The 22,586-nt window shown below is 38.9% G+C and overlaps 1 protein-coding gene across 1 annotated transcript in view; it reads right to left on the bottom strand.

Annotated features, from left to right (window-relative positions):
• DHX15 (DEAH-box helicase 15) overlaps nt 1–22,336 on the bottom strand; it is a 47,541-nt gene extending 25,205 nt beyond the window's left edge. Inside the window, exons 1-5 of the mRNA XM_074587723.1 lie at nt 22,091–22,336; nt 15,481–15,829; nt 10,131–10,324; nt 8,820–8,979; nt 8,160–8,378 (exon numbers count right to left, since the gene is read on the bottom strand). Coding sequence (XP_074443824.1) covers nt 8,160–8,378; nt 8,820–8,979; nt 10,131–10,324; nt 15,481–15,829; nt 22,091–22,158 — 990 coding nt within the window. The 5' untranslated portion in view covers nt 22,159–22,336. The remainder of the gene's footprint in view (nt 1–8,159; nt 8,379–8,819; nt 8,980–10,130; nt 10,325–15,480; nt 15,830–22,090) is intronic.
• Between the last annotated feature and the right edge of the window lie 250 nt (nt 22,337–22,586).

A 22,586-nucleotide genomic window follows, 5' to 3' on the forward strand; every position in this document is an offset into this window, starting at 1 on the left:
TCACACTGACTACCTGAGATAACCGATACCAGGGTAATGGAAGCAGGAACAGACACAGGGTCAAAGGATACACAGCTACCAAAAGGTAAACAGCAAACAAACTACAAAAAGGAAATGTTACATTCTAGCTAAAATGTTCATATATCTCAAGTTACAAGTGCCACATACACTCAACATACCTATACTTCACAACATCTAGTCATCAGAATTGTCCCAGGAAGTCTATTATGTAAAGTTTTTTAAAACTTGTTCCTTGATCCAATCAAAATGAACTACCGATACGTGTACAGTATCTATAGCTCAGCTGCCACACTATGGAAACCAGAATCAAGTAGCAGTTAAGAGCTCCATGGTAGCACGCTTTGAATATTAATAGAGTCCTCAGCATTCTTCTACACCCTAAACAGCATAAGCGATTCTCCTTGGAAAAGCTCCAAAGACAGACAAGAATCAGCAAAGAGAAAAATATTTCTTTTTATGGATATACTAGCGATCAAGGAGTTAATGGGGTGGTGAATATTTTTCAACCAGGAAAAACAAAGTCATGTAAACATCCAACTGAGAGTCAACAATTTGTATTTTGTATCCACAGCTAAATAAAGATAGTTTACAAAAGGAAGAAAAATCCAGTAACCAGGAAAAGAATTTAAACAAGATTATTATTATTATTAAATCAAATTTAAGCCAATTTAAATGGCATTTCTTCCAAGAACTTAGTGTGATTAAGGCTGGTTCTATGCACAATCCTGAGCAGGCTGCTTGGTTTTCAAACAACTGGTATACAACAGGCAATATTTAGACTACCCATCACATTAGGTGGATTTCAGGAGTTTAAGTATCAGAAAGCAATTCTGAGACGTCAAAAAAAGTTTTAGGGTTTCAACGGGAGCTTGCTGTGCCACGAATTTCAGCAAGACTTAAGTCTGCGTGGGAACCAACGCTCAGCAGTGTCTTGTTAGGAAACAAAGCAACAGTTTCCCTCTGATTTATTAGAAATAGTAGTGCAGCCGCCTATATTTCCACATAACAGTAAGTAGGTTACTTATGCCTCCTGAATCTGACAGGATTTTTACTCCATCTTAACCCACTTTTCCAAAGAAAAGGCAGGCTGATGACTAGTGCCTAGAAAAAAAAAAAAAAAAAAAAAAACACAAACCCCTTGAATGCCATATTTTTTATTCCTCTCACTGAACCTGCGTTTCTGGGCAGCTAGAAATGCAAAGATCTAACAAACCAGAGGGGAACTCCAAGTTTGAAGCCTGTTGACAAAATGAGTCCTGGATTTTAAGAATGCCAGGATTGCCGCTTATATTAAATTTTAGCATTCTCTGGATGGGGACAGCAATGCCTGCTATTCATATCAAGTTCCAAAGAAATTAAAAGCATGGTGCTTTATTTTTCTCTTCTTGGGGCAGATCAATACATCTACAAGTGAAATAACTGGTTATGTTAAATCATCCAAGCTGACACAGAGCAGAACTTTTGCTCCAGGTCCAGTGAAATACTGTGAGAAAACTTCACGTAAGCGTGTATAACTACACATACAAGTACTCAAAAGCCAAAATGGCAGTCCTGACACACACACACTCACCCATGAACACTGTTAAATACTACAGTAACAGCACACAAAGCATGCACACGCTTTGACAAAGGTTACACATCTAACCGTTTCAACAAAGCAAACTAAAGAGCTATAGTTTTTTTCAGGCCTAAAGGAAGTGTATTTAATGCTTCCGGTTGTGGTCAAAATTAAGTACTCCAAAGCACTTTTAACCATTAAGTGAAATAAACATATTCAGTGTCAGCTGGAAAGATTTCACAGCTAAAATTGCTGGACTGTAACTCTTTGTACAATGAGTACTGAACGCTGCTCCCTAGTCAACAGCCTCTTACCTCTTTGCAACAGTTTAATCACAGAAAGCACTAGCTGCAGGTCAGTTTCTTTAATGCTCAAGATTGTCTTTTCACAGTCTGCCCCTTTGTCTTTTATCTCTCTCTCATACTGCCCAGTACTGTTTCCATCCCTCACCCCAGAACATGCAGAAAAACTACTTCAGCTAGAATAAGAGACATAGGGTAGAGCTGAATTCACACCCCTCTTATTTGTAAAACTAAATAACTCTTTCTTCTGTCACCATTAACAGTGACAAATTTTCCTTTTTACCCCTCAGCACAGGAAGTAAATATAAAAACTTCCACATTCAAAGGACAGCATGGGAACGCGGCAACAGGAAGGTCTCCAGAAGAAGCCCATTTCTTCAGCATGATAGAAATGATCTGGGAAGACACGATGAAAAGCTGTTGGCATTCAAAACTGAGGGACAGAACTGATAGATTTCCTATGCCTTAACTTCAAGAGTACCACTTATAGGACTAGTGCTTAAATGACACCCAATTCTCCCCCCCATTCTCTTTGATTTGCATAAGTAAATACTAACAAGACTAAAAGCATGCACAGGAGTTCACATGACTAAGTAATATTTAGTAATGCTCTTCTTTTTCTAATAGATCTCACTTTTGAAAGCCTTATCACAGAAAATCTTCTAAGTGTGACTTTTAAAGATGGTCTGGGCCAGTTTAATTTAGAAACACATTGTTTCCTTAGGCTCTGTCAGAACACACAGATAAGAAAAAGAGGCTCAGAAATAAATGAACCGCAAACCAATACCTCCCCAGCTGCCTCCAACACCGCATCTCCACTGCTGAAGTTTATCATCTCGCTGCTCCAATACTTAATATTCCCTAGCTCTGCAGCAAAAACTAAGGATCTGAACATATCATTAGCGGTTCATCTAAAAGGAGCTGTACAAAATTAACCCCAAAAGAGACCAATTTTGCTTCTTATCATGCACAGTAGATTTTTTTTGCTTTATCTGCTGTTGAAAATAAAGTCTTTATTACACTATTCAAACTGAATGCTCGGTAGAAATTCACTTTCATTTCTTTTCCTGATGATATTTCTGCAGTAAGAAGTGAGGTGCTCATACTGAAAGGTTACTATTAGCAAGAAGAGAAACGGAAAGGAATTACAGGCACGGTTACATATATTATTTAGTTAGTGCACCACATCTTTAAGAAGCAAGTTTGTGCTGAACAAACACTGTCAAGAGTCTTACATAAAGAAGTTCCATTGAACGGTAGTCAAAAAAACCAAACATTAAACTGAATTCCCTTCCTTTTTGTTTGTGTGCAGGACTCATCCATGCTGCCATGGATGAGGCTTGAAATCAACACTGATACTCGACAGGAGTTACCAAATGACTGACCGCAAGTTACCCTGAGCCACCAAAGCACTTCAAGTGCTGGCATTCATTCTGGCTCACAGGCCCAACTGGTGTATGTAAACATCCATTTAACTTGCTGGTCAGGCTCCACTCAGTCTTAAGATCTAAACTGTATCTCATTATCTTCAGAAAAACTGTTTCTACAGAAAGATGTTGACTAGTGATGTCATTTTAAGCACATTTAATGGAACAATTTGAGCACTTGGCATGCAAAACAGAATTCAACGATTTTGTAAACATGGTCCTTGGCAACATTATTTCAGAAATCCTTTCTTCAGTTGATCCTGTATGTGGAGCACTTACAAAGAATCTCATGAGGTGAGCAAAACTTCAGGATGCTCCAGTTAGTGCATACTTTAAACTTTTTTAAATAGGAGATGGCAGTCTTACCTACAGCAGATCAGCTGTTGCACTATGTACAGTTAGATTTAGCTTCACCTTGGATAAATGAGTGAAGTAGACATAACTGTTAAACCCTGAAGGAAACTAATGCCCAAAAAAGTATATGACAATTTTCGTTGTGTAAAATGAGTACACAGGGAAAAGACAAAATGCATAAATAAAAAGCACTTCCCTAACCAGAAATATTTGTCAGACATCTTAATCTTCCCCCTTCTCTGTTGAATTCCCATCAGAAAGAGGGGCACTGTCAGCCATATCTAGCTTTGATATCGTGAGCCTTCTAGAAATTTTGTCTTTGTCCTTAAAGCTATATGGAACTTCACTAATTTCCTTTTTTTCCTATAGGAATGAAAGCAAACTGCTACAAGCTAAAAGGAAGAAACAATAGTTTACTGCCAGAACTGGCCCCAAGAGCTGCACCATTTCAGGAGATGCTCTGAATACAAATTCAGAAACAAAAGTTTGTAGAATAACATACTTAGACAAAAAAGTCGTACATGGAACAAGTCAACACTTAACCATAACTGAGAACTGCTCTGTCATCAAGTCAAAGCTGAACTTGTCTCAGCACGATTCCTATATTCAGGATCTTTCTGACGTGGTCTATTTGAAATACTTAATATTGACATCATCTCAAATGAATGAAGAGAAAAAAAAAAATCTTGCTCCCTTTAGCACTCGTACAGCATCAATATTATTACTTCTTTCAGTTTATGCTTCCCAACCCCTTAATACTTTGTATGCAAGGCTAAATAAGACACAACCCGTGTTTATTGCAGCCCAGTACATTTATTGCCTTAACCTCACCCAGTCACTACCACTGAGACCAAAAAAGTTGTCCAATTTTGACTTCAATTTCCTTATAAGAAAGTCTCTGCTACTTTCATAGTTCCAGTGCTTAACTAGCCTCACTGTGATGAAAAAAGTGTACCTCTAAAATAAATCATTTCCAAAACCTTCTACCAAAACCTCAGAAATATCTTGCAACTCTTTTCTACACCAACATCAGTTTTACTAACATCCCATTTTAAACATTTCTGGAACACTGACAACAGAGCTTCACAGCAATGTTTTTCAGTATTTTTATCTACAACCAAGAAAAACAGTGCTGATCTGTACTTCAAATCTCCAGGTGCAGCCTGGATTCTTCCTCCTAAATGTGTAACGATGCATTTAGCTTTATAGAGAAAAGGGTACTGGGGCGGCATTCCTGAGTGTCTAGATTAACAAAACATGCAAGATAGATCTATACAGTTTCTGTGTCACTATTTCTGCCTCCCCCACCCCACGAGTTTCATCTGTAAGGATTTTACACCTACTCTCAGATTACTGATCTTGATGGAGTGTGAAATCTAATACTGTTTTAGCAGAACTCCAGTAGACAATAAACCAGCTACCTCTGAGATCTGCAGGTGAGCCAGTCTTGAGACATTTTAAAGTAAAGTTTAACAAATGTGTATCTACACAACTAGACTACCATATTTGTAATCTCAATGACTGAGAACAAGTTTGACAAAACCTATTGTCTAAGACAGACATGTTGACTGAAATGTAATTATACGATTTCCTTGCGAACAGAATTCCCTGTCAGAGTTTCCCGTTTTGCCTGTCACTGACGTCAGGCAACCCGGCTTACAGTTATCCAGGTTATACTTTTTTTTTTTTTTTTTTTTTTTTTTTTACTATCGGCATGAAACATTAACGTTACTTCCATCTTCTGGAACCTCCCTGATGTACCAGGGTGGTTTTTTGTTTGTTCTTAAAAATCAACAGATGAGCTCTCCTTCTTACAGGGACTGTGAGATACAAGTCCTGTTTCAAAGTGTTTATTCCTAATAAGTGTTTTTAAAACATCCTCTTTTGTTACTAATGGACTGAAAAGCAGTTCATGCAACATAATCATGTACTTTTCCCTCCGTTCAGGATTCATGAAGGAAGTCTTTATTGAACACTTATTTCTGCACCATTAACAACAATTTTATATTCATCCAGTAATAGGCTTATACAATTAAGATTCCTTTGGTTTCCAAATGTATTTAGACTTTTTTTTTTATTTTTGGGCCTGACAACACAGAATCTTCCCTATGTCCAAGCTCCACCATCAACGTTATGTCTTAACTAATCTGTACAAGTTAACTGCTATCCATCTTACTGCTCATATAAAATTACTTTCAAGTTCAGTGGGAACTGAAGGCAGTAGCTACTAAGGACCCTCATTCTGCCTTAGACCACCACAACTACTCCTCATATGAAGCCTCAGACAGTTGACACTTGCATGGTTTCACCTAGAATGCATCTTTCTGACAAGACAATCAAATCATTCTGCACCATGTTCATATTGTTTTCCAGAATCCAAAAGGAAAACAAAGCATTTCTGCACAGCAAAAATCAATGGCAAGACTTGAGCTACTAAACCTACTGAACCCAAACCACATAGTGGTAGCGGTACCTAGAGCACACTTTCCACTTCTTGAGATTACAGCAGATCCTATCACTTCAGATTCAACAGTAGTACACATGTAGATTGCACGATGAGGCTCAAAGGTGGGCCTCAGAGTCCCCAAAACATCATAAATTAAAACGAATATAACCCCTCAAAGCTTCTCTACAGAAGCTAAACCCAACTTCAGCTTCATGCTAACTAGTTAAATTCAGACTAGCTGCAGACAGAGCCACTCCAGTGCCCCTGAACAGTATCATCCATGTATACGTGGAGAACTCTAGACAAAAAAAAACAGAGGATAGTGGCTTACGGATGCAAGTTTTAATAGAGGGATATTGTTAGATAAATTGCATGTTTATATCTGTACATATGAATATGTACTAGATGCATGATTTTATTAAAAATTTGTTTACAACACATTTTGTTCTGTAAATTAACCCAGTGGAAATCAAAGATCTTGTTCATACAATAGAACAGAGTACCTCTGTAGCACTCCTTGGTACTAGACCAGTTGGGTCTAGAGCCATTTGCCAAACTTGAGTGGTGTTCAGAGCTGGTAACATATGAAGACAGCCACCCCCCCTCCCTCAAATTGTTAGAGCAAATATTTTAGAGAAATACATAACAACTGATGTAGCAAGGACATGATTTACAGCTGCTAATTAGAAGGGCAAGTATTTGTTCTTCATGAAAGGTTAAAGACCAGCTTGATTTATCATCCTGGTAAGAAAACAAAATCAGCTGGACAGCAGCGTTGTCTGTTGCCACTGGTTCATTCACCCACAGTTGTTTCACTAATTCTCACATTACCTGCCACACTAGTCTGAACTAGAACTTCTAACTAAAACCAAACAGGGAGACTTCAAAGCCACAACCATTAAAGTATTTTTCCCTACCTGTACTTTAACTCACAGCAACACTCCAAACAAAGAAGGACAAATGTAAAGCCTAGAGTATCTGCTTTTACAGCAACAGTCATTGTTTTGGTTTTCTAAGGGAGGAGATGACCTGCCAGAGGACATTTTAATCAAAAATGTCCTTTAAAACTCATCTAAGAGGCAACACATCTTCACAACTGGCAAATCTACTCAAGAAGCCTGCATACCTTTAGCATTACAAGTTTTTTGTACCTTTTTTCCCCCCTTGGCATAGTTAAGATTGTGTATGATTAAAGACACTGAGTTGTTCCACATCCTTTGAAGGTTTTTTCTTCAAGAGGACTGACTGCACTAAGAACAAGTCAGAAAAACATTTTTGCTAGCTGCGTTTCTCCCCCTACTAAAAATACTAATTTTAGGTTGACCCAGTCAAGTAAACTTTCACAATGCCTATGGGTTTTTTTACCTCTTCTCCATCTCATTCTACTAATAGGGACACTCAAAAGAGCTTCAAAGCAAGAGATTAGGACTGAAAAACAAAAACCCACCCACCACCACCCCAGTTTATTTCAAGAAGCAAAGGATTTAAGAGTTCCAGAAAATCTTCTTTTTCTGATGTAGTTTAGTTTAAGTGCTTTTGTACAATTGTCTTTTGCAAGGCACTGAGTCCATTTCTGAGACATAACTCCCACTATTTGTGGTACAGAATGAAAAAACTACAACCTAATACTCAAAGCTGTTCATAAAAAACAAAACCCAAGCATTTTTATTAAAACTACTCCTGACAGCTAAGTAGCAGAAGCAAAGTGTTATTCTTTAGATAAATTGTGCAATACACACCCAGAAGTGCACAAAACTACATTTTCAGTCAAAACGTGGATGCTACTGGGTACCCGGAACTTCTGAGTTCACATCAGTACAAACACAGCATTCACACTCTGAGTTTCTATTTTAGAAGTATCCATGTAAGACAAGGGCTTGCACAGCATACTACAGATACATATAATGACTAACGACCTGAACTGTACGACAAGTAGAAAGACCGAGGTCATTCCAATGATAAACAGAAAAGGGAACAAAACATTTCAGTCTACACAAGTCACTTAAAACAGTTTCTGTACAGAATAATACATAAAAAAATGAAGAAAGTACCTCCTGTCCAGTAAGAAAGAGTAAGAGATCTCCTTCCTCTTCTTCACACATGTGAATTTGTATCACTGTTCGAATAGCAGCCTCAAGGTAGTCCCTTTCTGGTTCTGGAGTATAGAATATCTCCACTGGATGGGTGCGACCCGGGATAGTTAGAAGAGGACAGTTATCAAAATAGATCTGAAACTTGCCAGCATCTAAAGTAGCACTCATAACTATAACCTGTAGATTTCAAGGAAAAAAAAAAAGTTACTCCAAAGGTTAAAAAGAATTTGTGCGATATTATGCATACAATAAGTAATAGGAAGAAACTAAACTCAACTGCTGACTGCAATTTAAGCATACTTTTATCACCTGAATGCAGCACACTTGTTACGAAGGTCAAAAAAAATTCCTAGTCAAATACAGAAAGGTTAAACTACAATTGTGTTGTTTCTAGTATTTCCCTCAATACAAATTGCATTAAGAATTTCCCAGAGTTACCTTTCCAATAAAGGCTACCATTAGATGAAAAAAAAAAAAAAACCACACAAAAAACAAACCACAACACAGTTGATACACTTTAGTTGATTATAAAAATCAGGTAATGGTAAGCACACAGATACCTTATTTGGTATGCCTGCAACCAGAAATTATATGCTCTTGGGCTTCATCATTACTGACCTTCAAATCAGATCTTTGCCTTACAACTTCCTTCAAAACTCCCATCAAAATATCAGTAGCCAGTGTTCTCTCATGGGCCTCATCAAGAATTATAACACCATAGCGCTCCAGCAAAGGATCATTCATTGCTTCACGAAGTAACATACCATCAGTCATATACCTGAACACAAACAATTTCAACACAAATTTTATTAAGTAAGTCTGATACAGAATCCTCTTCCGTATCATTCACTAGGTTGCTTGAACTAAGCCTTTAAATCAACTTTTTTAGAATATAAACATCAGTAAACTATTTCCAACAAGCTAAAAAGCCTAACAAGCCTATTTTAACTTTTCAAATAGAAATTACTGCAGAGCGTAAGTGAAATCTGGGACGGGGGGGAGAGGGGGGGAGCTTTAAAAAAAAAAAAAAGGGAAGGAGGAACAAGGTTGAGCAACATATATAACTAGTTTGTAGACTATTAGTGGCAGACTTCCAGGTCTATAACCAGACACAGGAAAAGAATGGGAAAAAATCCTCAGAAATCCTAGAAATACTATTTCTGCAATTGTTTCTCCCCTCTTCTGATTGCAGATCATCTGTTCACTTTTCCACATCAGTTAAATTTCTTTTTACACATTAACTTTATTCCCAGCCTTCAACTACTTGTATAAGCAAGAGAGAAGATGACATCTTTTGATAGAAAAGCACTAGTCCTTGAACCACACTACATGGAATCCTTTTTAACTGAGCATGCTGAATGCCATCTGCAAATGACGTATGAAGCGGGCCTGGTTCCACCTACACACCACAGCAAATCTAGAACAGTTGGCAACTAAACCACTACAGATTATGTGTTGCAGAGTCAGGTATAGGCCAGTTTTGAAATGTTGCAGTAGTTCTCCTTACTGAAGTAAGCTACTGCACTTAACCAGGATTACCCCAAGTAGGAAGATACCACAGACAAAGGTGGGCTGAATGCATACATGAAAAGAAATTGAATGATGAAGGGCTTTATTCTGAATAGCACCTTAATCATAAAAGTACTTCTTCAGATCACCCCCTTCTTTATGGATGACTTAAAATTAATTTCCATATGGTGCCATGATTTCTCAAGGAGGAATGACCCATAAATTCTACTCAAGCCCCACGCCCAAGGTTTCTCTCAGCTCATGCTATGGCTCCTGTCTCTCTTTTCACTCAGACATAGAAAGTGCCTGTCCACAGATTCACTCCTTTCATAACTCTGCTCATACCCTTCATTACCCTATGATTACCCCCACCTCCGAGCAGGCTGTGTTATACCTTTACCTGACAGTTGCCATACTTACTTCAAAATGGTTTTTGCACTACTGCAGTCTTCAAATCGAATAGAGTAACCAACCTCCTGGCCCAGCATGACATCCATCTCATCAGCAACCCGCTGTGCCACACTCATTGCGGCTACCCTCCTAGGCTGGGTACATGCTACTCCCCTCTTTGGTCCAGGTAATGAGCGCATGTAGTCAACACACCACTGAGGGATCTGTCAAGAATAAAATTCAGTTTTAAACACACTTCAAATGGCAAGATGTAATCTGCAACCTTTCTATTGTGTCAAATAAAGTTACTTATAATTCCACTGAGATGCCAACTGCATGCAGAAAAATATCTGAAGCATGAGAGCAGATAGACTATTTAGTTGGATCCCATGCCACTATATAAAGCACGCTCACATTAAGTATATACATAACTATCTTTGAAGTTATCAAGGAAATAGGTTCACAGTACGTTTAAGCACTGTCAGATCAGTACCTTATAACGATTTAGCAGCAGCCAGCATGCTCCAAAGCAATCAAGTTAACACTCAGAATTTTGAGATCCATAGCATAGTTTGTTGTTTCAAGTTTTACAGTAAGCAATTTACACTTTGTGGCTTTAAACAGTAATGCTTATTAATATATTAAGCAAAAAGAAATATTTTAGTGATATAAAAATTGTCTTAGCCAGGAATCACAGCAAATAAAATGAACAATTAATTAGTTATGTTGATTTTGTTAGTTATTGTTCTTTTGAAATTTTATCAACCAGATATGAAACTCCTATGTTTTGCTTCCTATGTCAGCACTCATTGATCAGTCAGGAGTTTTCTGCTCCTGTTAGGAATCTGGAAACAGTAAGAATCACCCAAAATAAGAAGCTTTATTCAGAAGTACTTCTAAGGTCAGTAACAGTTTGATGAAGATGGAATATTCCTAACTTGTTCTCAGTGTGACGTTTTATGGGGAGGTACGTCCAGACATAACTAGTTCCAAGTCTACAGATCAAATAAAATCCACTCCTTCTTAGTAACTGTTTTTCAATTATTCTTAGAAGCTCACATTTACAGAGGAAAAAAAAACATTTATACATTGCACTAACGTGGAAATATGGAAAAAGCAGTATAATTTAAACCAGGAAAATTTCTCTTCCAGAATACCATATTTACACAGCAAAATGGACATAAGCGACCACTAAAACACACTCACAAGCAGACAAGTGTAGACTGTAATGAAAAATTATTTTTTAAAATGAAGAACATATTTCTATTATAAATAAAAAAAAAGGAAAGACTATCAAAATACAACAGGAGACTACTAGACTGTCGAGAAAAAAAGAACTCAAATTTCCGTAACTCTATTCAACACTAAAAATAATAGCAGTTCTTGAACACTGATAACACCTACTTGAAACCCTATCCTGCAAGACGTACACACTCCCCTAACGTGTAGTGTAGAGAAAGGAATTTGCTTCCCAAGACACTAATAAAAACTCAACATATTAGGTGAAGCTTCTTGTCTTTAAACAGAAGTCCTGAAATAAATTTTAAAACAGCAGGTCTGTTGGGCCACAGTAGCATGAAATAAAAATAATTTAGAAGTGGTTTTCCAGTAAACAGCAAAACCTACAGTACTGGTGTCAAATGAAATAAAAGGGATACACAGACTTCAATGTGTTAAGCTGATTTAGATGACCACCAGAATACTTTTCACAACCAGCTTTAAGAGACATACAAACACTTGGAAAAAGGACTGTGCCATACTACATTTTCTACTTCATTCGTGACTGGGAATATACTGAACACTTCTTATCATCTGGTTCCTATAAAACCTAATATAAAAAGTGAACTCAACTCCACTGACCCAAAAAACCTACAAATCATCAAAACCCTTGACTTTGCTTAAAAAAGGTTATTTCATCATTATCAAAAGCATGAGGAATAGCTTTAGCTAGCACCCCTTAACCTCAAGGTCTTCCTCACTTAAGAGATTATCAAATGGAGGTTATCCTCCATAAACATGAGGAGGTAGGGACTTGTCCTGGTTTGAGCAACACAGGATTAATTTCTCTTTCAGTAATTTTACTTTTCAGTAAGGTCTCTTCTAATGCTTGGGAAAAGTGCACTTTTAGAAGACTCTAGTGTCTGAATTTGTGAAAATATTTACTTTATAGCCATCTACAGTATGCAGGTTTCAAGGTCTCAGTGTTTTCAAGCTAGCCAGGTACGGGGACAAGGAAAAGTGAGACCTGAGCACTTGACCCAAACTGGCCAACAGGATTATTTCATACCATAAACATCACATTCAATGTAAATTAGAAAGTTTGCTGAGGGGTCTCTCTCTTCCCTAATGGCTGTGATCCAGAGAACTTCTTGCTCCAGTACCGGAACCCTGAGGCCTTCCCCTCCTCCTAAAGCCATAGCGCTTGCAGTGTCCGACATTTGCTGCCCACTGCTGGGAGTGCACGGCTTCCTGCTGATATAATCATCTCAGTATAATCCTTGTATATTTTATATTGGTATCAGCATCAATATCAGTTCTTCAGTGTTATTAATGTCAATTATCTAATCTTATTCTATTAAATCTGTTTATATTTCAACCCTTGAGTTTCCTTGTTTCTTCCCAATGACCCTTTCCCAGGTGTGGAGGGGTAATCAGGTGATAGAATAATTGTTTAAACAACAATACATCATTGTGGCTTCTTCAAACTGCTAACAGGACTACACATACAGCAGCCTCTAAGATCAAAGATAAATGGAGTGAGGGCTGTTAAAGACTATTCCAAAGCCAAAGGGAAGTCATGTTTTTGAAGTGATGCAGAACAAGAGAGGGAAAGCACTGTCCTTCTGGCTTTTCTGAGCCGCTTCACTTAAAAACTTTCTCCATTAGAAGTTATATGGTAGAATTCTCAGAATTTTCCTTAGTCGAAAATGTGTCAGACTTTTACCCATATTAATTCTCTTGTGGACTGCAAGGACAGCAGATTAAGCTACACTCAGAATCACCTTGCTTCTGAACTTCACCTGCCAAGAAAACTTGCTGACAAAAGTGTCATCCCTTATGTCAACAAACATCCAACCCTTTATAGTTAAGGCTCTAAAGTGAAAGAAAGCAGATGCTACTCTACTATTCCACCTATGTAAGAGATTTAAATTATTATATCAGCACCACACATGATCCCACATGTACAAGGGAGCGCACACTGCAATTATAGCAAGTACTTAACCTCTTTCTAAAAGAAATTCAGCCCACCTGTTCCACCACTGAGCATATTCCAAGAGCATTTAAAGAAAACAGTTAATTTAGAAGGTTAAGTTTAAATTACAAATCAAGCCATTGCAAAACTGAAGACTTGAAAATTAACGGTCTTGGCTTCCAATATACTACTTCAGCACTTTGGGATTAAGTCTATGTAGAACAAGACTTTGAGAAAAGTTTTATCTCCTGTTGTTTCCATTGTCAAAGCCAGAAGTTTCCAAACCTGTGTGCTCTACAAGACTAAAGGGAAAACCTGCACATAATAAGTAGAGAAGGGAACTGACAGGCAGCAGCTCACTCTCAAAAATATTATCTACTACTATATAGCCTTCTCCTATCACCATGAAAGGGAAGATAATCATTTGTGAAGAACAATTCATTACATATTTCAAATAATGCAAACTTTATACCAATAAAAGCAAGCATAGATGTACACCTTCACTTTGAGCATTAGAGGGTTTCTTAACCACAGATAGTTATTTCTCTTGCTCTGACCAGTTAACGTAAGCAGAAGAAAAACAACTACTCGCAACTGGTTTTAAGACAGCAGTTGATGGCAAAAAGGACATGACACTATCACATGCAAAACTAAGTTTTCATTAAACAGCAGCAGGATCATTTTCAGTGGTATGTTCCTACATGCACTCAATTATTTCAAAACTTATCTCATTGAGATAATTCAGAGGAAGCAGTGAAGCTTCCAAAACAGCTTATGTGCTTTTGGTAGCTTAAATCCCATTTTTAGGAAAGATGCTTTAGGTTTCTTAAGTCATTTCAGAAAGTAAGGGGTAAAGCAGTAAGACAATTTAGGAGAAGCTTTATGCCTGGGGAACGACATGATAGTAAGAAGTATTTGAACTTTAAGTCACAGATACTAAGAACATCCCCCCTTTAGATCTTCAAATTCTCATATGATGCAACGAGAAATCTTGTTTTCATATAGATAAGTACGAAAATCCTTTTTACATGAACGTTCAGAATACTATCTCTTCTAAGTAACTGTATAATCAAACTTTTCTGAAGAATTCTCTAAGATCCTGATCTCAGCTTATACCTGTTAAAAAAGGAATACAGATAATGCAATAAGGTACTTTCCAAACAACACATTGGTTCCTAAAATTTGCAGCAAGAAGGACCTATAACTTCAAATATTTCAGGTACAGCTATAAAAGGTATCCAATGTACTAACTACTACGTCCTTCACATTTTCTAGACATCCAGATTTTATGACTAAAAATTTATTTCTGTAAGACTTACTCTAAGTTAGCTATAATCCATTTTATAAAGACTAAAAGATCCTTGAGTTTTTATTTTCTGCCTAGATAAAAGGAATTTATCAGGTCACAAAGAACTTTTTTACATCACTTTTCCACATAGATTTTTAGCAGCAAACCAGAGGATAGATTAAAGTTTTGAGCAAGCTTGTCCTGCTATAAATACACAGTGATGTTCCTTGTATCTTAGATCTTCCCTGTTTACTGGTCCTCAAAATTCTTCTTAAGGGTTGAGGAGGATCTGCATATCTGTTACCACTATTTTCAGTGCTGAGGAAGATTTTTTAAAGCCATGAATCTACAAGTCACTTCCTCTTAAGTTTGAATATCAGCAAAACACATGATCCAATCAGATCATGTCAGAATTGTGTCTGACATTTTGATTCCCTTTCAAGTTCATATTTGTAGCAGCAAGTTTCATAAAACACTAACAAGTCCCCACTTCTGTGATTTTTTTCCTACTTTCCAGCTGCTACCTACACAAGCAGCTAAATAAACTACAGATGTAAATTTGGAACCACCATCTCAGTTTGTGAATTAGTACACTTCTGTCTAGCCATTAAAATCTCTTACCTTCCTTTACCAAAAAAGATAAATACCAACTATAAGGCCCTAATTATAAGGGGCCAGACAACAAGACTAGACTGTGAAGGGGGAAAATGCTGAAAGATTCCTTTCACTTTTGTATTCATTAAGCTAATAAAATATTAATCAAATCAGTTTTGCTCACAATTTGTGAGGTGTTCATATACAATGGATTTCAAGAAACCAAAGAAAGTTTCCCTCACACGCACACCTAGCAACAGTCTTAACCTTTAAAAAACTGTAGCATCATATAGGTAAGAACTCACCTGTGTTGTCTTACCAGACCCAGTCTCTCCGACCAGCACAAACGACTGATGCCTAATCAAAATATCCGTAAATCTTTCTTTATATTCCCAGACAGGAAGTTGTAGCCTTTTTTTCAGGATGTCATAATATCGTGGTGTATGTGGTAGATTTGTGAAAGGGTTAATACTGTGTGGAATCATTGCTGGCTTTATAGTTGGTAACCCAGCAGACGCATAATACGTAGAGTTAGATGTAGCTCGCAAATCTTTTTCCTTGTCCCTTTCTCTGTCACGATCTCTATCTCTGTCACGATCTCTGTCACGATCTTTAGAACGGTCATCACGGTCCCTGTCCCGGTCACGATCTTTCCTATAATGAGTTAAGAGACACAGCAGAAAAAAGAAATACTTGAATATTTAAATGCAGAGTAGGAATTTATATACAATACAACTTTAAAGGTATCTAGTACAAAGTGGACATAAACCAAATCTTTTAAAAAGCCTTGCAACAGCTACCTGGAAGAATAAGCATCAAAGAGAAACAGTGCATGATGCATACTGAACATGAAGTATACATATTACGCCCATTGTACATAAGCACTGCCACAGTGCATCTCATTACAGGCAAAACTGAAGAAAGCTATCACATGAAGACAGCATCACTTTCACCCTCTTCATTTAATGACTGTAAGGAATCAGCTGTATGTTCCAGACTTTTCTCACAATTCTTTCCACCTGTACTTGCTGCTGCTGCAGAAAAATAAGAGAACACTAGTCTTCTTGCCTACCTAGCAAGGGAATTACGCTAAGATACAAAAACTAACTCAAGATGCTAAGCAAGCCCTAGAAGAAAAATTTTTATTTTAACATCACACAATTACTTTGTAGGTTATTTTCGTCATAGTCTTCCGCAAAATTCTGACTCAATCAACACATACAGGTTGTTGAGTCTGAAACTTAAGACTTAAAACCAGCCACTACAGTTCATAGAATCAATTAGGTTGGAAAAGACCCTTAAGATCATCAAGTCCAACCATTAACCTAGCACTACCAAGTTGTACCACCTTCTCCAGTATTACCTCCTACCACACACTTAATATGACCAGCATTTATGTATTCCCATTTGTTCCAAATATAAAGACAAAAAAAAGCTCATTGCACTTGCAAAAGAAAAACAGTATTATTTTCACTGTAGTTATCCACTCAAATTTCAGTCTCTGGCCTCAGTCTTAGTGGCAGTTTCTGATTTTGCAAATCCACGTACTTGTTCTTGCACATAATCTCACTCTCCCTACACTGAAACACTTGCAAAGAAATACCCAGTTTGACGCAAAGAACTATAGCTACATGATTTTGATAAAAATCCCAATTTTATCCTAATTCAGCAATTTGAAATAAGCCCCACTTTACCAAAACACCCCACCACATTCTAAACCGGTCGAAGTCAAAAGATTAGCGGCACCTTTGCCTGCAGAACTGAGGATTTCCTCAGCTTCAGCTTCTTTTGTGCGTTACATTAACTGGAATCCCATCAAAACGGCAAAACAAGTGAAGTCAACACCAACTTCATAGTAAATGCAGATATAAACGTTTTTAGGAATAGTCATTTAGGGAAAACAAAAACTCCCTCTCATCTTTACCAGCACTCAGGCATGCCTGAAAGAAAGAGAGCATTTCTGAAGAAAACTGTTGGCCAACACTCCTCTCCATGGCTTTTTTTTTTTTCTTTTTAACATGCAGCTGGCATGCAAATATAACTGGTGAAGTAATAAACAAATTCCTACCCATAGAGAAAATGAAGTAACCAAGATTATATTAGAATTGATTCTATAAATTTTAATTCAAAATGGGCTGCACATTGGAAACAACCACCACTCTTGATCTTATGTAAACGAACAGGCTGTATTTCCCCCCCTGCAATACTTCAATATATTATGGCTTCAGAGGTTGCCACCGTAAGTTTGGTTTTTCTAAGAAAACTTCTTTTAACACAGATCCATTGAAAAGAATGAAGGATTACATAACATACTGTTTACCGTCACTTGTACATAGATTCTCCTAAACCATCAGGCACTGAACTGTCTGAAAATTAAGGTTCTTTTAGGTAATTTGCTTGAATCTGAAATACCCTTACTTCTAACACAGTTAAATATCGTAGAAGCTAGAAATCTCTTCTTATTGTAAAATGGCAGGCAAACATTGCCGAATACAATAGGTTCATATTCTCTGGTATAGAAAAGTTACCCCTGTTACAAACTGAAGGAACTAGGTTCTGTTATGCTACTTTTAATGGTGGAAGAGTCTAATAGCACGTATCAGACAGGAATAAAGCTTTGGACTTGTAGTTAATGAGCTATTCACAATCAGATTTTTAAATATCTGCAGGCACTGAGATAAACAAGTGCATGGTCAGACAGTGACATCATTAATAAAAAAAGGTAATACAGGTATAAAACCAATTTAAGAATGGTAAACGGCAACAACGTGGTAACAGCACACACTTCACTCGGGGGAAGAGTAAAGCACACTAATAATAGGGGGGGTTAAGGTTTGGGTTTTGGTGGGTTTGTGTGCTTCTGAAAGACTTTTATTCTTCATTGGTATCTAGTCAAAGTGTAAAAAAGAAAAAAAAACAAAGCAAAAAACAACCAAACAACCCCCACCAAAAATACCCAAACCATTCCATAACCATTTACTTAAACAGTATGATGTCAGAAGCTTCAAGTGTACTTTCAGGTATGCTTCAGCCTCACATAAACCAGTGCTACTGCTAAAATGAACAGACCCACACTAAAATGAACAGACAACACCCTTCCCATGTGTTGGTACGAGCATTTCAACAGCCTTGTAAAGCACAAGTCCTCCCTAGGTCCCCTCCACTAACGTCAATTCTAATTGTGATCTAGTCTTACACTCACTTGCAGCACAAGGGAGAGGGCAGCACTGTGTTCTTCTGTGCTGGTAGCAATTAGTGTGGGCTTAAGGCATAGATAAAAATACAACCTCAAGAACAAGACAGTGGATTAAATGGACTACAAATATGATCCAGAATGGAAAGTCCTGTTAATCCCCCATTTCTCAGTTTCTTCATTCAGCTCTTCCAGCCGTTTAATCATACAAATAAGAAAACAAACCTATCAAGTTCTATCTACATTTCAGAAGTAAACAACTGCTTATGGGTTAATCAAGAGAGTTGTCTTTCTTGTTTTTAAAAAAAAAAAAAAAAAGAAGAGAAGCAGGGGCAACTAGATCTCAGCATAGAAAACCACAACATATAACATGCCCTCAAACTTACTCTTTAATACTTATCTATTTATAGTAGCACTTCCCCCCCACAAATGTTTTCCAATCTCCCATTATTACTGAAACTTAGCAGGCACATCCAGACTCCTTTGGTCAACAACGAACAAGAGCAGTGACATTTATGCTGCCATACGAATTTACTAAACTTTCTAAAAATGCAACTTGTCAGTTTCTTATTTATGAAGTGTCACATTTAAGTTACTTTTCATTATTGCACAGAGAAGACTGATCTCAAACCCAGAAATGAACAATAGAAGACTCAAAATTTAATCACATTTATCTTGTGCCTGAGTCTCGTTAACAGCCTCCGTAATCAGAAGAGCTTAGGAGTTTTTTTACTTTGTTTTTTAAGTGAAGTAGTCTGGTCTACCTGCTTTCACTTCCTTATGTTCATACATATATCACAGAATGGTTTGGGTTGGAAGGGCCCTTAAAGATTGTCTAGCTCCAACACCCTGCCATAGGTAGGGACACCTCCCACTAGACCAGGCTGCTCAAAGCCCCATCCAGCCTGGCCTTGAACACTTCCAGGGATGGGGCATCCACAACTTCCCTGGGCAACCTGTTCCAGTGCCTCACCACCCTATTATATATATAACATACACATGTGGATACAAAAGAAACACTGTAGCAGTCACTAATGAGAGGATGAAAAGCATGTAGAAGTGAAAGCGGTACAAAGTAAAACCCCTGATCATCACAGTGAAAGTCTAAGCACGTCTAATAGAATATCAGTGGTTTTTCTCCATTACTAAACCTGGCAATAGTTCATGCAATAAAGCCAATGCAGCTAAAGGAGAATTTCTGTTCAATACATAAAAAAAACAAAGTACAGTTAGTCTGAATAATACATCCCACTAACACAGCAACTGTGATGTTACACAACAACAACTGAAGTATGTTTGGAAAAAAAAAATAACAGATTTTAAACAGTATGTATGCAATTCACACAAACACTGTAACCAAAAACTTTCTATACAATTCCCATTTTTTCCAAAAGTTTTTTACTTCATAGATGGCACTTCAAGAGTGGAAGAAAACAGGTGTCATGCTGATGCTTAAGATTACACAAAGAATTACAAGCCTGATGGCCTGGCATCGTTGCCATGTAGGGCCACACATACCAATACAGGCCTCAATTAAAAAGGAACTAAAAAAATTGAAGGTAACTTGATACAACTTTCATATTTACTCATGTGGTCCAGGTTGAATGCAAGATAAACTACTATTCTACATGTGAAGTGGTAACCATTCAAGGAGCTAATTCAGCTTAATCCAGCTCCAAAAGCAACTAAATTGTGTAAAGGCACTCTTGGTACAGAGCAAGACATGTACATACATGCTATTAACAAGAATATCTCTATGCATCTTCCTTACAGCCTTCCAAAAGCTGTAAAGACAAACTACCCTAAAATAAATCAAGACAATGTAATATTAGCATGGCTTGTGTTACATGAATTAAGATTTCAAGTAATACTAGAAATAATCACACTCAATTATGCTTGTGGTGACTTGTTCTCAGTTCTGTGCCATTTAATGCTTTTATTTGCAGATGAGGAGGGGACAAGGAAGGGGCACAAGACTAGCACTCGTTTAGTTCTTAAGCACCATAAAGGTCAAAGACTTCTGCTTAAAAAGTTTTACCACTGGTGGGAACTCATCACAGTATATACAAAATGGTAAGACTAAGAGAGTTCAGGATGACAGAAGATAATCAGTAAAAACAATGCCAAATAAAACTATACCAAAACTATAAAACCCACCAACATACAAACAAGGAAATACTGACCTGAGAGTATCTTTACAACCAACCATAACAGTTGTACCACACTTAAACAATGCCCAGTTTTGGCATAGCCATTTGAAAGTTTTACAAAAATCTCTATGTACAAAGAAGCTGCATATGTACAACTTCTCTGTACACACAGAAGAGCTATTTCAACTTCTGGGAAACCACACAAAAAAATCTATCAAATGAGATAAATAGCTCAATACATTTATTTAAAAAATAAGATCACAGTGATCCTACACACAGGAAATAGATGTTCAGTAATAAACATTCACTTTTTCTTAGCAGAGAAAAAAAAGCATTAAACTCTAGGGACTAAAAACTGAAGTTATACAAGCTCACCTTTAAAAATAAAAGGTGAGTTTTGCAGAGACTGTTTATTGATAAACACTAACTGCTACAGTAGACTTATTTTTATTGCAAGCTTTGAGAACTAGCTTAAGTATTTTTCTTAGATAAATACTCCAGTCCAAAACAATGTTTCTGGACTTTAGAAGTGGATTAATTCACGGAAGTCTTTTGTGCTCCATCAAGAACAGACTAGATAAAAATAATATTTATTTGTGTTCCTTTAGACTTCAGAAATTTTCTTGAAAGAGCCGCCCACCTTCCTCCCCCCCCCAACTAGAGAGTAAGAGATTATGCAGAGAAGGCTCTAAAACAACTGTGTATAAAGGGACAGCCATCAGCATATTGTCTGTGCTCCTACAATTTCATTAACCTTAAAGAAAACTACTAAAGCTTGTGCAGTACAGTCCTAAAACTTTAACCTTTGCAAAACTAAAGAAAAAATATAATTCTTCCCCGTCGACCCCTATCCCGAAACCCACCTCACCACTGATTCCTACTGAAAGTCAAGCATATCCCTGCCGGCTACTGACTGAAAGACGTTAACAAAGGAATAACGTTCCTACTAGGCTAGACACTAATTACACAGGCGGAACAAACCTCGTGCTGACCTCTAGGGCCACATCTGCCAGACCTCTCATGCCGGAGAGGGGAGAAAAGAAATAAACAAAAAAGGAGAAAAAAAAAAACAAACAAACGAACAAAAAAACAGATGAGGAACGAGAAGGGCCGCAAACAAAGCCGGGCGCGGGGAGTGGGCCGAGCAGCGCGCCGCCCCCGGCTCCGCCGCCACAGGGAGCCCAGCCCAGCTCGCCCAGGCGGCTGGGCCGGCGCCTTCCCCCACTTCCCCCGCCCGCCGCCGCCCCAGGCTCTCCCCACCACGCCGCTGCCGCCATCCGCCTCCACCGCCACAACCGAGGGGTTTGGCCCCACCGCAAAGGCCGACGGCGGGCCCGGGCCTGGAGCTCCAGGGAGCCGCCGAGGCTGCTGGGCCTGCCCAGCCCAGGCGGCGCCGCCGGGGTTTCGCCCGCTGCAACCCTCTCCCTCCCCGCTTCACGGCGGCCACCCCGCTCCCCGGGGAAGCCCAGCCCCACCAGGAGCGGCCAGAGCTGAGGATGGGGAGCGGATTGCCGCGGGAGCCGCTGTGATCCCCGCCCCCCCCAACCCGCCGCAGGCCGCGCCGCCCCTCACCCGTCGGTGCTGCGTTTCTTGCTAGAGCTGTAATCGTCCCCCAGATCTAGACGGTGGCGCTTGGACATGGCGGCGGCAGGCAGCCGCTAGGACGCCGCAGTGGGTCGGGCGGGCGGTGGGCCGGGGGTGGCCGGGCTGGGTGCGGCGGGACGCGCTCTCCGCTCCTCGGGCAGCAACGGCGGCAGCGCGGCGAGGCCAGGCACAGCGGATAAAATGGCGGCCGGAAGGAAGCGCCGGGCCTTGCGCGAGGCGCCGGCGCGCGCGAAGCGGGGAGGGCGTTCCCTGGGCGCGCGCCCCAACGGTCGGGCGGAGCCCGTCATGATGGCGGCGGGACGGGGCCTCGCAGGGAGAGTCTGTGGCCGGTCGGAGCGGCCCCCACGGGGGCGGGGTGGCAGCCGGGACACGTTGGTGCCCTCCTAGGGAAGCCGCGTTCCACAAGATTGTTATCCAGCTTTAAACTCCCTCAGTGGGAGACCCCGTTCTACCGAACGCCCGG

This window comes from Larus michahellis, chromosome 5 (genome assembly GCF_964199755.1).
Source record: "Larus michahellis chromosome 5, bLarMic1.1, whole genome shotgun sequence".
Lineage (NCBI taxonomy): Eukaryota > Metazoa > Chordata > Aves > Charadriiformes > Laridae > Larus > Larus michahellis.